At 42.8% G+C, this 11,392-nt stretch overlaps 1 protein-coding gene across 1 annotated transcript; it reads left to right on the top strand.

Moving 5' to 3' along the window:
• Positions 1-1,981: 1,981 nt before the first annotated feature.
• Positions 1,982-11,392, top strand: LOC121319319 (EMILIN-3-like). Its single transcript, XM_041256630.1, has 4 exons — positions 1,982-2,540; positions 7,988-8,107; positions 8,489-8,847; positions 9,272-11,392. The coding sequence occupies exons 1-4, from the start codon at positions 2,374-2,376 to the stop codon at positions 11,107-11,109; spliced, it is 2,484 nt and encodes an 827-aa protein (XP_041112564.1). The 5' UTR covers positions 1,982-2,373; the 3' UTR covers positions 11,110-11,392.

Below are 11,392 nucleotides of genomic sequence, written 5' to 3' on the forward strand. Positions count from 1 at the left end.
TGGAGTGTACAGCTTAAAGTGGTCCTATGGGCGGATACTCCAATCTCCGCTGTGGAGCTTTGCAGCACCTTCAGGGTTATCTTTGGTCTCTTTGTTGCCTCTCTGATTAATGCCCTCCTTGCCTGGTCCGTGAGTTTTGGTGGGTGGCCCTCTCTTGCCAGGTTTGTTGTGGTGTCATATTCTTTCCATTTTTTAATAATGGCTTTAATGGTGCTCCGTGGGATGTTCAAAGTTTCAGATATTTTTTTATAACCCAACCCTGATCTGTACTTCTCAACAACTTTGTCCCTGAGTGGTGCCCTTTGCTTAGTGGTGTTGCAGACTCTGGGGCCTTTCAGAACAGGTGTATATATACTGAGATCACGTGACACTTAGATTGCACACAGGTGGACTTTATTTAACTAATTATGTGACTTCTGAAGGTAATTGGTTGTACCAGATCTTATTTAGAGGCTTAATAGCAAAGGGGGTGAATACATATGCACGCACCACTTTTCCGTTATTTATTTTTTAGAATTTTTTGAAACAAGTTATTTTTTTCATTTCACTTCACCAATTTGGACTATTTTGTGTATGTCCATTACATGAAATCCAAATAAAAATCCAGTTTAATTCCAGGTTGTAAGGCAACAAAATATGAAAAATGCCAAGGGGGGTCAATACTTTTGCAAGCCACTGTACATATAGTACATACTCTATGGTCCAAAGATAAAGGAAATGCTCAATTCTAATACCATATCAGATGAGCAACACCACTACCAGCTTGACTGCCCGAACAGTGAGGCTTTAGGTATTTCCCCATACTTCAGTGGTGATGCACGACATAGTGAATCCCCTTGGCTGTTTCCTATGGCTAGTGTTGTGGATTGCATTGTATCTGAGTTGCTTGATAGTATCAGAGAACTGACAGTCTATTCACAGTTCTGGTGAAGTGACCCATCATTAATGTGTGACTGTTTTCGAGAAAAACATATGACAAAAGGTATTAAAAAAGAAAAATCTACAATAAAAACAATTCAGAAAGTAACCAGCACATTACTAACAACTTCTGACAAATCAGTTGAAATGTTTAATAAATCAAGCAAGAACTGATCTGAGTCAGATGAGGGGAAAACAGGGCAGTAAATACCACAAAAGGAGAAGCAATATAAAGATGCTTCACTCTGCAAACTGTTTGCACAGTACTGAGCACCTGTTAGCAATCTCGCAGAACAAGAATGGCTTGCTGGAGAGAACAATGGGGATTACTGATGTGTCAAACGTTTGCAACATGGTATAAAACACAGCAGTAGGAGATAAGCAGGTGCATGCCTTTATCTACAGATGTCCAGGCCATGGTGTTGCAGTTAAATTCACAGCTACAGTGGATTAGCATTGGTGTGCATGGAGGCAGATAACTTCAACCTGCTCGAGTGATAGCAGACGCTTTGTACCAAGGCTTGCATGGGCATGGAGAAGCACGAAGATTAGAAATTCTGCTATCAAATAATAACTGAACTTGTCTGAACAATGTGTGAGCATGGCAGTATTGTGAGGTCACATTACAATTTGTATCTTCCCTTGAACAACATACATAATTAAAGATTACATTAAAAATAAAGCCGCCATCTGACCCAACTCAATTGTTATACCGGTCTATAAGGCTAGTGTATAGAGATACAGAGCTACTGTATGGGGGAAGGGAGAAGCTGAAATGAGACTAGGTTAGCCCCGCGTTGTCTTTGCTTCAGGGGCCCACTTTGATACACCATGCATGGTAATTCTGCCGGTTTATTTCTTTGATGTTAGATTGCTTAAAAGAGAGAGAGGGGTGGAGACTGAAAGCAAGCTGGCAGTGGGGTTGGCTGTTTGGAGTATTTTCCTTGCATCTGACTGGCTGGAGTGTTTTTTCTTGTGTGTGTGTATAACATTTCAAGGCAGCAACTGGGCGGGGCATGCAAATGTACGACTCCGATACTGCCAGCCCCTTCAAGAGACACCAGCGTGCTTGTACTCAGAGAGGCTCAGAGTTGGGTTAGAAAGCCATGTTAGCAGGTTGGAATTGGCAAAACATAGTTATAGCTCTCTCACTGCCTATCCCTCACTCTGCCTCTCTGTCTCTCTTTTCCTCCCTCTGCCTCTCTATCTTCTCCTTCACTCTCATTTGCTCATACCCGTCACAGAGCTCAGGAGCTCAGAAGAAAGAGGTCACACGAATGTTCCAGCCTCAACTTTCCCTCACAGTCCTTTGAGATCTCAAGCAGCGGGGCTTCAAAACTTTGAAAGTAAAAATTAATTTTGGTTACCCAGCGCACGGCAAAGGAAGGAACGTGAACTGTGAGCTTTTTCCTTCTGTTTTATTCTGGCTTTTTGGACCAAACTTGCAGTGCAGAGATGAAACTGAAACATCCTCAGATGGTCCTCCATCCCCTTCTGCTTGGGGTTTTCTTTGCTCTTGCTGATGCCAAGGGAACCTTCTATGGCAGCCCTTACAGGTACAACCTGTACACTTCAGGATCCAGCCCACATTACAACCCAGGCAAACCCATGAGCCGACACAAGTGAGTAACCCCTTCCACCTTTCCTGTTTTGTTAAGTGGTCTGGAGACACACACCCACACATGCATCCTACTCCTCAATGCAGAGCACCCTCCAGCCTGCCAATGCGTTCCTTGGAGAGGTGGGTATGACGCAGCTGCAGAACTGTTTTCATCAGGGACAGCTTAGATCTGTGTTGGACAGAACCTAGTCCCTCACAAGTTTATTAAAGAAAATACTCTAATTTAAATGAGAGATAAGGCAGATGTACTATACGATGGGATAAGAGAGTGCATTGAATGCATTTTTAACAGTATAGATTTTGTTCCAGTTTAAAATCAGTTTAGACAGAAAGTTAAGAAAAGCTTTAACCCTTTCAGCGAGACAACTGTTATATATATATATATATATATATATATAATATATATATATATATATATATATATATATATATGTTATATACACTATAAGTGTTTCGACATGAAAAAAATTCAAAAACAACCGAAAAATTTTTGATGGCTTTTTAACTTATAGCCAATTGAAATAAAAACAGTATATATCTAAATTTATATATATATATATATATATATATATATATAATATATCTATAGATATATAGATATATATATATATATATATATTATGATTTTTTGTCTGAAAAACAGACTTTGTTAAAGCGTACTTTGAATGTGAATAGGGCTTAATGTTAATTACCACAGGAGTAGTTGCAATTGCTCAGAGCACAGCTTGTCCTCATCTATGATTAAAAATGCTCTACATGAGTAAACTATTAAAAGGGATATGAAAATAGTTTTCAGTGAAGCGTTCTGTCCCCCTGGGTTGTTTATTTCTAGCACTGCTGCAGGCTCTTTTTCTGTCAGTTCATTTATTTAACCACAAGAGAATCCACTGAGAACTGTTCGTTCACAGAAGACCCCCAGAAGCTTCTGTATTTAACTGAGTTGTCACTGATTGAAAGCATGGATTTACATGGAAGTCTGAAAGTACTGATAAATGATCTGGGTGCACAGGGTCCCAACACCTCTGACCGATATGAATGAGTTATAAAGATGAGCCGTAGTATACCATAGAAAAAGCATGGCAAGATACAGCAGAGCATACTGTAGTAAAGAACAGGCAACGTCTATCAACCACATGTAAGTATGGCAAAGCATTACAAAACAAAATAATTAAGTATGGTAATACATGATAAATGCATTGTATTAGCAAGAGAAACTGCAAAATGACCGTGCATGGAAAACTTTTAGGGAACTATGTCTAGTGAAGTATTTTAATACATAAGAAAACTTAAAGTTGGAACAACAGTTTTTCAAGACTAAATGAACACAACAACTGAAACCATCTTCAATGAACCTGCAACTTATGAGTTAATGACAACATAAAAGAATGTGATAAATCACTTGCTTAAACTAAAACGTGGGGCATATATTCTATTGCAGAAAAAGCATTAGAGCCACTGAAAAAGCAGTGCTGACAGCATGGCTCTCCTTTCCCCTACCACTGCCTCAGTTCCTGTGCTGATTCTGGGCTGCCCTACAATCTGAGTTTGATCACCAGGTCTGGGCTGAGTTGTGTAGGGGTCTGAAACTTTATATTGGTATTGTATTGGTCTCTGAAGACTCGAGTTCAATCTCAGCTCAGGTCAGGGAGCGAGCGGGAGAATGTGCTGAATTATTTTAAAAATGATTTCTCCTAAGAAAAGCAACTTCAATGAGAGTCAGTGTACAAGTTTATTGCAGTATGCAGGAGATGGAGTAAAAGATTGAGACATTTAACAAGTCCCTAAGTGTTCCACTACTAGTTTGTTCAGTTTTACTCAGAGTGTTTAAGTTATGGCTAAAACATAGAGAAGGGAAGCATAGTAAAGAACAGAGAAGGTAAGACCATTGGAAACTGTGGTAAATATACAGATGATGCATCTTGCAAAAACAATCAATGAAGGCACAGAAGACATCACTGTCCACAAGTCCTCAAGTTGATTATACTTTTCCTTTCTAATTGATTGATTTTTGAGTTACCAATGCAGAGCCCACACGTTTTCTCATCAGCACTGTGCTGCAACTTAATACACCATAGCAAACTTCATGCTACAAAATGCAAGTCTACAGACAGTGACGTGCTTTGTGCTTATATAAACGACACACCTTCTTTATTGAAACCATTGCTGACAATTCACACACTTCCCTGTTCTCCAGCACCTAGTCATACTTTGCTGTATTTACATTGCAATGTTCTGCACCATTGCTCTGCTCCGCCAGTGGTCCTCATCCAATTTCCCTGGGTCCTCATTAGCGGCTGATTGAAACTGCTGAGGATTAGTGGTAATGTTAACACCTCCAGATGTGACTGCGCAGTTCAGGGAGGCTGTTCTGCATCTGGATGCTTTGACGTTGATACCGACTCCTCCAGGCATTGCAAAGAGCAGCAAGCAAGCCAAACTAGTGTGAAGCCAGCAAATATCAAAACAGCTGCTGATGCAGTTGCTTTCCTGATGGCTTGCAGAGCACAGGGAGAGACTGTTTCTTGTTTTCACAAGTGTCTTGCGAAGGAAGAATACACAACACATTATCAAATGGAAATCACTTCAAGATTAATACAGGGGCAGTGAAGATCCATATGGTTTACTTTGGTGCGCTGTACTGCAGTTGCAGCATTGCACGATGTAATGAATCTCCTCCTAGTGGCTGATGAGTTAATAGCACTGTCTTTAGTCTTTAATTCTTTAAGTCATTTGTTTTTTAACCGTATGGCTTGTGGTTCAGGTCTGTTCCTTGCCTTTCCATTCAATTCAATGCAATGGTAAAGCCATAGAGAAAATAAAGCGCATAGCAATGCAGAGTTAGAGTCTGGTAACAGCCTGGTAAAGCATGATACACTGTAAAGTGTGCAAAATACTAACTGTATAATTGTTCACATAAAAAGATACTGCACTATATGGTCAGGTACTGGTTAGCCTATTGTCACTGAAGTGACTGATAGCCTAACACATAGACTTTGGTGGGACAGGGAAATTTGTAAAGAGGTTTTACACCTGTGGATAGAGCAGACTCTCAGTCACTAATCTCTCAAAGGCACTGGACTCTCTGTCCTGTGCTGTACCTGCCCTGTGGACAGACTGACAGTCAGTCACTATTTTTCAGTCTCCGGCACTCAGTCCATAACCTCTCGCAGACAAACAGACAGTGAGACAGACAGAGGGCTTCTGTGATCAGATTAATTCAATCAGCTCCACTAACAGTAACAACATGCTTTAAAAACAGTCTTACCTTTCACTGTCATAATACCTTATCATTGGTCTGTTTAGTTGTTATGTTCACTTGACTGTCTATTTTTTAACCTGTCACCTCATTGTACATTCATTCACTGCGCAACAGGTATTAGGACCCCACTTGAAACATGAAACACCCTGTGCTACATGTCAGGTGGATTGCTAATTCCTGCTGCACATGGAATAAATCTATAGGGTTATGGCAGAATAAATGGGATCGACTAAATTGAAACGGAAAATGAAGTGATAACGATAAGAGGTCAAATAAATGTTTTTTAAAGGCTTGGTTACGACTTTTTTAATTGTTCCAGATGTTGAAAGTATAGCTGTTTAAGACAAGCCCGTTTGAATGACACATGTCCCTTGTTGAACTTTCTTAACCCTCCCAGCAGGATTTCAAGGGAAGATCATCTGGTCTCTCGCAACTACCGGTGAGAGGATCCCACTTTTGAATTGTTCAAGTGTTCACATTTTGAATTTAATAAAGTTACTGGTAGAATAATATTTATCAAACAAAGCGGCACTTGTGAAACTCCACAGGAATTCTCTTTTACACCAGGGATGCCAGGAAGGGATTTGTCAACTGCAACGGTATCCTGAAAATATTTACAGTGAGACCACACTTGCCAAAAAGAAATACAAATATTTTGAAAGCTGGCAAGTTCATTCATTCAGAATGTTTTCAGAAATCCTTCGCTGGAATGAAACCCTCTGAGAGGACACAGTCCAAATGTCTCATATTAGTTTTTAAAACTCCCTTTTGATAAATGGAGGGATTCTGTCCTTACTGTCTATCATATTTCTATAACAACGGATATAGTTCATTAGAGTTGTTCTTTTTTTACTTTCTTTTTTGTTTGTTTGTAAGGATGATTTGTTTTTTTTTAATATTTAAGCATTGTGCTGTTTTGAAGACAGAATAGTGTGACCTGTGATGTTTTCAGGATGGTGCATGTGTGTGTGAGATTTCAGAACTACCTACCTACCAATACTTTCCATAAACTATCCTCCAACAAGTATTGGGACACCTTGTCCTTCAATACTGCTCCATATTTGCTGGCCGGTAGTGTATTTTAACTATCAAATTCTGAAGGGTATATGTCAATGGTCCTCAAACATTTATTTAGCCATGGGAGCATATGTGTATTTATTATAAAGTCATGGAAAAAAACTGCTTGCTCTAAAAAGTTAAATAAAATAATAAAATGGCTCTAGTTACCCTATTGCTACTGTACATCATTACTGCAGGGTTTCTGATTATGCCAGTTGCCACTGAGGGCAAAACAGCTCTGAGGATCTTGGTGTGTGATATATGTATAAAACAAAATTGTACTAATAAGTGCACCTCATCAGCATTTATTACTGAAGTTATGGTTGAAAAACAAAACATCATTCATGAATTATCCTCGGATTGTGACCTATGTGTGCCCTACACATGAAGATAGAGACTTTTATTCAGGATTTTATGTTTATGTTTTAGTAACCAGACACCTCTCCCCGGTGGCCAAGAAATAAACGCTTCAGAACAGCCGGTCATACTTCAGAGTGAAGGAAAGTCACGCGAGCGGCATCGAAAAATTGGCAGACAAAGGAAGCTGAATTATTTTAATAACATCTGGATCCCATAGCTGGAAGCTCTGAAAATATGTGAATGATACATGTATATATTCAGCTACAGCACGTTTCCCCAGATGTGCACCTGATGATCCATTAGCTTACTTCCATCTACCGACCACTCCAAGACGCACCAGTAGCAGACTGGTGCTCACACTTTTCCTTCTCCCACTAGGGGGCAGTGTGGCATGCTTTACAGGTTCATTTACTGGTTCCAGCCTCCTCCTATGGTTCTTGAGTTCCCAGTGTTTGTTTGGTTCACCTGTCCAGCCAGTTGAACCAATCAAATAAAGAAAATGGTCTGAGCTGCAGTGTCTGTAGATTAGAAGAATGCTGCAAGTTATTATTATGATTATGATTATGATTGTTTTTAAATGTCTTTGCTAACACAAAGTGTGCTAATTTGTAGAATATGAGATATGTACTCCATAATCATGGCACTTTCCATTGCATATTTCCTCCATCTATCCAAAAGCACACTGTTTGTTGTGTCTCATTTATTGATTGGGCAGTGCTCCAGCTTTTTGGATTCTGATTCTTGACATTCTGTCTTTCTTGTTTCCATAGAAACTTCTGCGCCTATGTTGTTCAGAAGAACATCTCGTGCACAATGCAGGACGGCACATCCACCTACGTAAAGGCAGAGTACAACAAGTGTGCCTGGGGGCAGAAGTGTCCAACTGTCATGTGAGCACTCTCTCTCTCAGTCTCTCTCTCTCTCTCTCTCTCTCTCTCTCTCTCTCTCTCTCTCTCTCTCTCTCTCTCTCTCTCTCTCTCTCTCTCCCAGTGTGGAACAACCATGTCTTTATATGTTGGTGAATAGTAAACTATAACTGTACATTTATAGACATTGGCCAGTTAAAGACAAGGAACTACAGTTTGCATTTATAGTGATCTGGTTTTGAGAAACTGCAGTCACAATTTATAATTAATCTAACGCTGCCCCCTCATGAATCAAACTGAAATTACTACATACAAGATATGATTGTCAACATTATTTATCAATCTTACGTGTGTGGTTATTTCAATAATAATAATAATAATAATAACAATAATCTCTTCCAATAGGTACCGCACCTTCTACAAGCCCAAATACAAGGTAGGTTACAAGACGGTGACTGAACTGGAGTGGCGCTGCTGCCCAGGTTTCTCTGGGGAGGGCTGCAATGATGGGCCCACCTCCCTCCCTGATCTGATGCCCCCCTTTAAGGGCTCAATGACACCCCCAGGCTTCAATGGGTACCCTAGAGAACATCCACAGGGACTCCCAGAACAACACAGACCCTTTCCCATTGGACATCCTGAGCAACGTAAACCGTTTCCTATTGGCCACCCAGAACAACACAGACCCTTTCCTATTGGCCACCCAGAGCAGAAATCCGTCCCTGGCGGACACATGTCTCCTGGGCAAAAGAAGTCATACTACGGTGAGTTGAAATCAGTCGTAAAACTCGAGAAAGTGTGCGGATTTGTGATCAATTAAGCTCTGCATTCAAATTAAAATGTCTTAATCATTTAAAAAACATTTATCAGCTTGTGCACGTGTGAGTATGGCAATACAAGCTAAGGTCTTATATTCCCAGGGACACTGATTTCTTTAAAATGGATAAAACCACAACAAATGGAGGGGAAAGTTCTTTACCACAATTACTGCTTCAGTACTTTAAAGGCTGAGTATACCAGCCTTTAAATACTTATTATAAACATACATATTGTAACATAAAGTTTCTACTGCCATGCAGTGCATATTGTATATTGCCTCTTCCACTGAACCTAGCTAATTTCAAGTCCACTGACTGAGTTAATACTTGCTGACCATGTTTCTTTTGTCTCCTCTCTGTCCCGTCACAGCTCGGAAGTTTCAGGAGGTGTTGGGCGAGCGTCTGGACCGCGTGGAGGAGGAGCTGCGCCGCCTGTCCCAATCTTATGAATCTCTCAACAGGATGGTGACCGGCCTGGAGAGCAGCCTGCGCCTTTCCCTGCGCGAGGACACCAACAAGATGCTGGGCTCTCTGCTCGGCACCCCGCCCCGGGGCTCTGACTCCAGTGTGGGCTTCGGAGTGATCCCTAATGGCACCCCTGAGGGGCTGGAGGGAGGGGAAGGCTTCCTACGCTTCGGGGAGCTGGCCGGGAAGGTGACAGAGGTGAAAGATGAGCTGAGAACCAAGAGCCAGATCCTTGATGAGCTTCATGGGATGGTGGTGGGCCATGACGGACAGCTCAAGCACCTGATAGAGGCTGCAGCCGGAAGACCTTCTCCCATAACCTCCCAGACACTCCTGGAGGAACTTGTGGATACCAAGCTGGCCGGGGTGCGCTCAGAGATCCTGGACAGCTTTGAGGCACGCCTGTCTGGGCTGGAGAGTCAGTGTGAGGCCCGCATTGGGGAGGTCCAGCGCCAGTGCCAGCAGGAGCACCTGAAGGGGCAGCAACACATGGAGCAGTCCCTGGACGGCCGGGAGACGGGTCTCAGAAAAGAACTGGGCAACTTGCAGGCTCAGATCCAGGGCCTGACACTAACAGAGAGCTGCTGCACCCAAGTGTCCAGTGTTTCCCAAAGAGTCTTGCTGCTGGAGGAAGGCCTGAAGAGCCTGGCTGAATCCCAGAGAGTTCAACAATCCAGCATAGTCGGGCAGGCGGCCCAAGTGGAGACCTTCTTCGATGGGCGGTTGGATGAGATAGAAATCAAGCTGAATGCCACAGAGAAGGCGGACATAGAGGAGAAGATGAAGGGATATGTGGACTCTGAGGTGGATGGCTTTAAGACTCTTCTGGACGAGAAGCTGAGGATGTTGGAGGAACGGCTTTTTGTAGCAGTGGAGGAACTCGGCAATGCCACCGCTCCAGCTGTCCTGGAAGGTCAGGCTGTTCCTGCTCTGGAGACGGAGCTGGAGGCCCTGAAGAAGCAGGCTGAGGGAGGTCTTGAGGGGGTGCAAAGCCGGTTGACCGACCTGGAGACCCTCTGCTCCTCAGCCTGCCCACACGCCGCTGGAGTGGTTCAGAAGCTCCACAGGGAGATGGAGGAGTGCTGTGAGACAGACAAGAAAGTGTTGGGTCAGCTGGATTCCCACGCAGACCTCCTGAGGAGGCTGAACGGCACGCTGCAGGAGATCCTGGCAAGGCTGGCCCGGGAGGAGGAAGGGTCAGTCCAGGGAGAGATCACTCTGCTGAAGATCAACGTCAGCATGGTCAACCGCTCCCTCAAAGGACTACAAGAATCCATCAGCGTCTACGCTCAGGAGGTGAGCCATGCCAACTCCACCTGGCAACAGCACGAGCTGAAGATGGCAGACCGGGTCCAGGGAATCCAGCAGCTGGTGGGGCGGCAGGGGTCTCAGCTTGGCTTCAGCGAGCGCCGGCTCCAGCAGCTGAAGGGTGAGCTGCAGAGCCTGAAACACAGGCTGACTGGGGAGCTGAAGGGGTGCAAGAGCGCTGCACTGGGAGCCCAGCAAGAGATCACCCAGGTAGATGGGAGGATCTCACAGGTGGAAGGGCTGTGTGGCAGCTTGGGAGACCTGGCAGGAGACCTCGAGAGAATCCGAGGAGAGCTGGAGAGTCATTCCAATGATTACCTGGCCCAGGTGAATGGAACACTTTCCACTCACTCTCACCAGCTAGCTGAGTTGAAGGATGGGCTTAAAGACTGCCTGGACAAAACGGGGGGCGCAGAAAAAAGGGGCGACCATTAGGTTTGGAATTAGAGGGGAGAGGGTTAAAAAAGATTTTATATCAAAAGGGCATTTTTTTATTATTAATTAACTGCCATTCTTAACTTATATGAAAAAAGGACTGCAATGTGATATATTAGTATTATTTTTTTAAAAGAACAAAGATAACAGAAACTAATAAGCTGCTACGGGTTCTTTCTGGCAAGTCAATTCTACTCAATTTTACTGTTTAAAATGGTGCTAAAGTTTTTGTACATGTTTGTGTGAATAACATGAGTTTGTAAAAAAGAAAGAATTCATTTTC

Source organism: Polyodon spathula, chromosome 8 (genome assembly GCF_017654505.1).
Source record: "Polyodon spathula isolate WHYD16114869_AA chromosome 8, ASM1765450v1, whole genome shotgun sequence".
In the NCBI taxonomy this organism is placed as follows: Eukaryota; Metazoa; Chordata; class Actinopteri; order Acipenseriformes; family Polyodontidae; genus Polyodon; species Polyodon spathula.

Excerpts from the sequence above, each read along its gene's own strand:
- LOC121319319 (XM_041256630.1), top strand. The coding sequence starts at position 2,374 with ATGAAACTGAAACATCCTCAGATGGTCCTCCATCCCCTTCTGCTTGGG. Across the intron at positions 8,108-8,488 it reads CAGAAGTGTCCAACTGTCAT|GTACCGCACCTTCTACAAGC; the intron begins GTGAGCACTCTC and ends CTCTTCCAATAG. Across the intron at positions 8,848-9,271 it reads GCAAAAGAAGTCATACTACG|CTCGGAAGTTTCAGGAGGTG; the intron begins GTGAGTTGAAAT and ends GTCCCGTCACAG.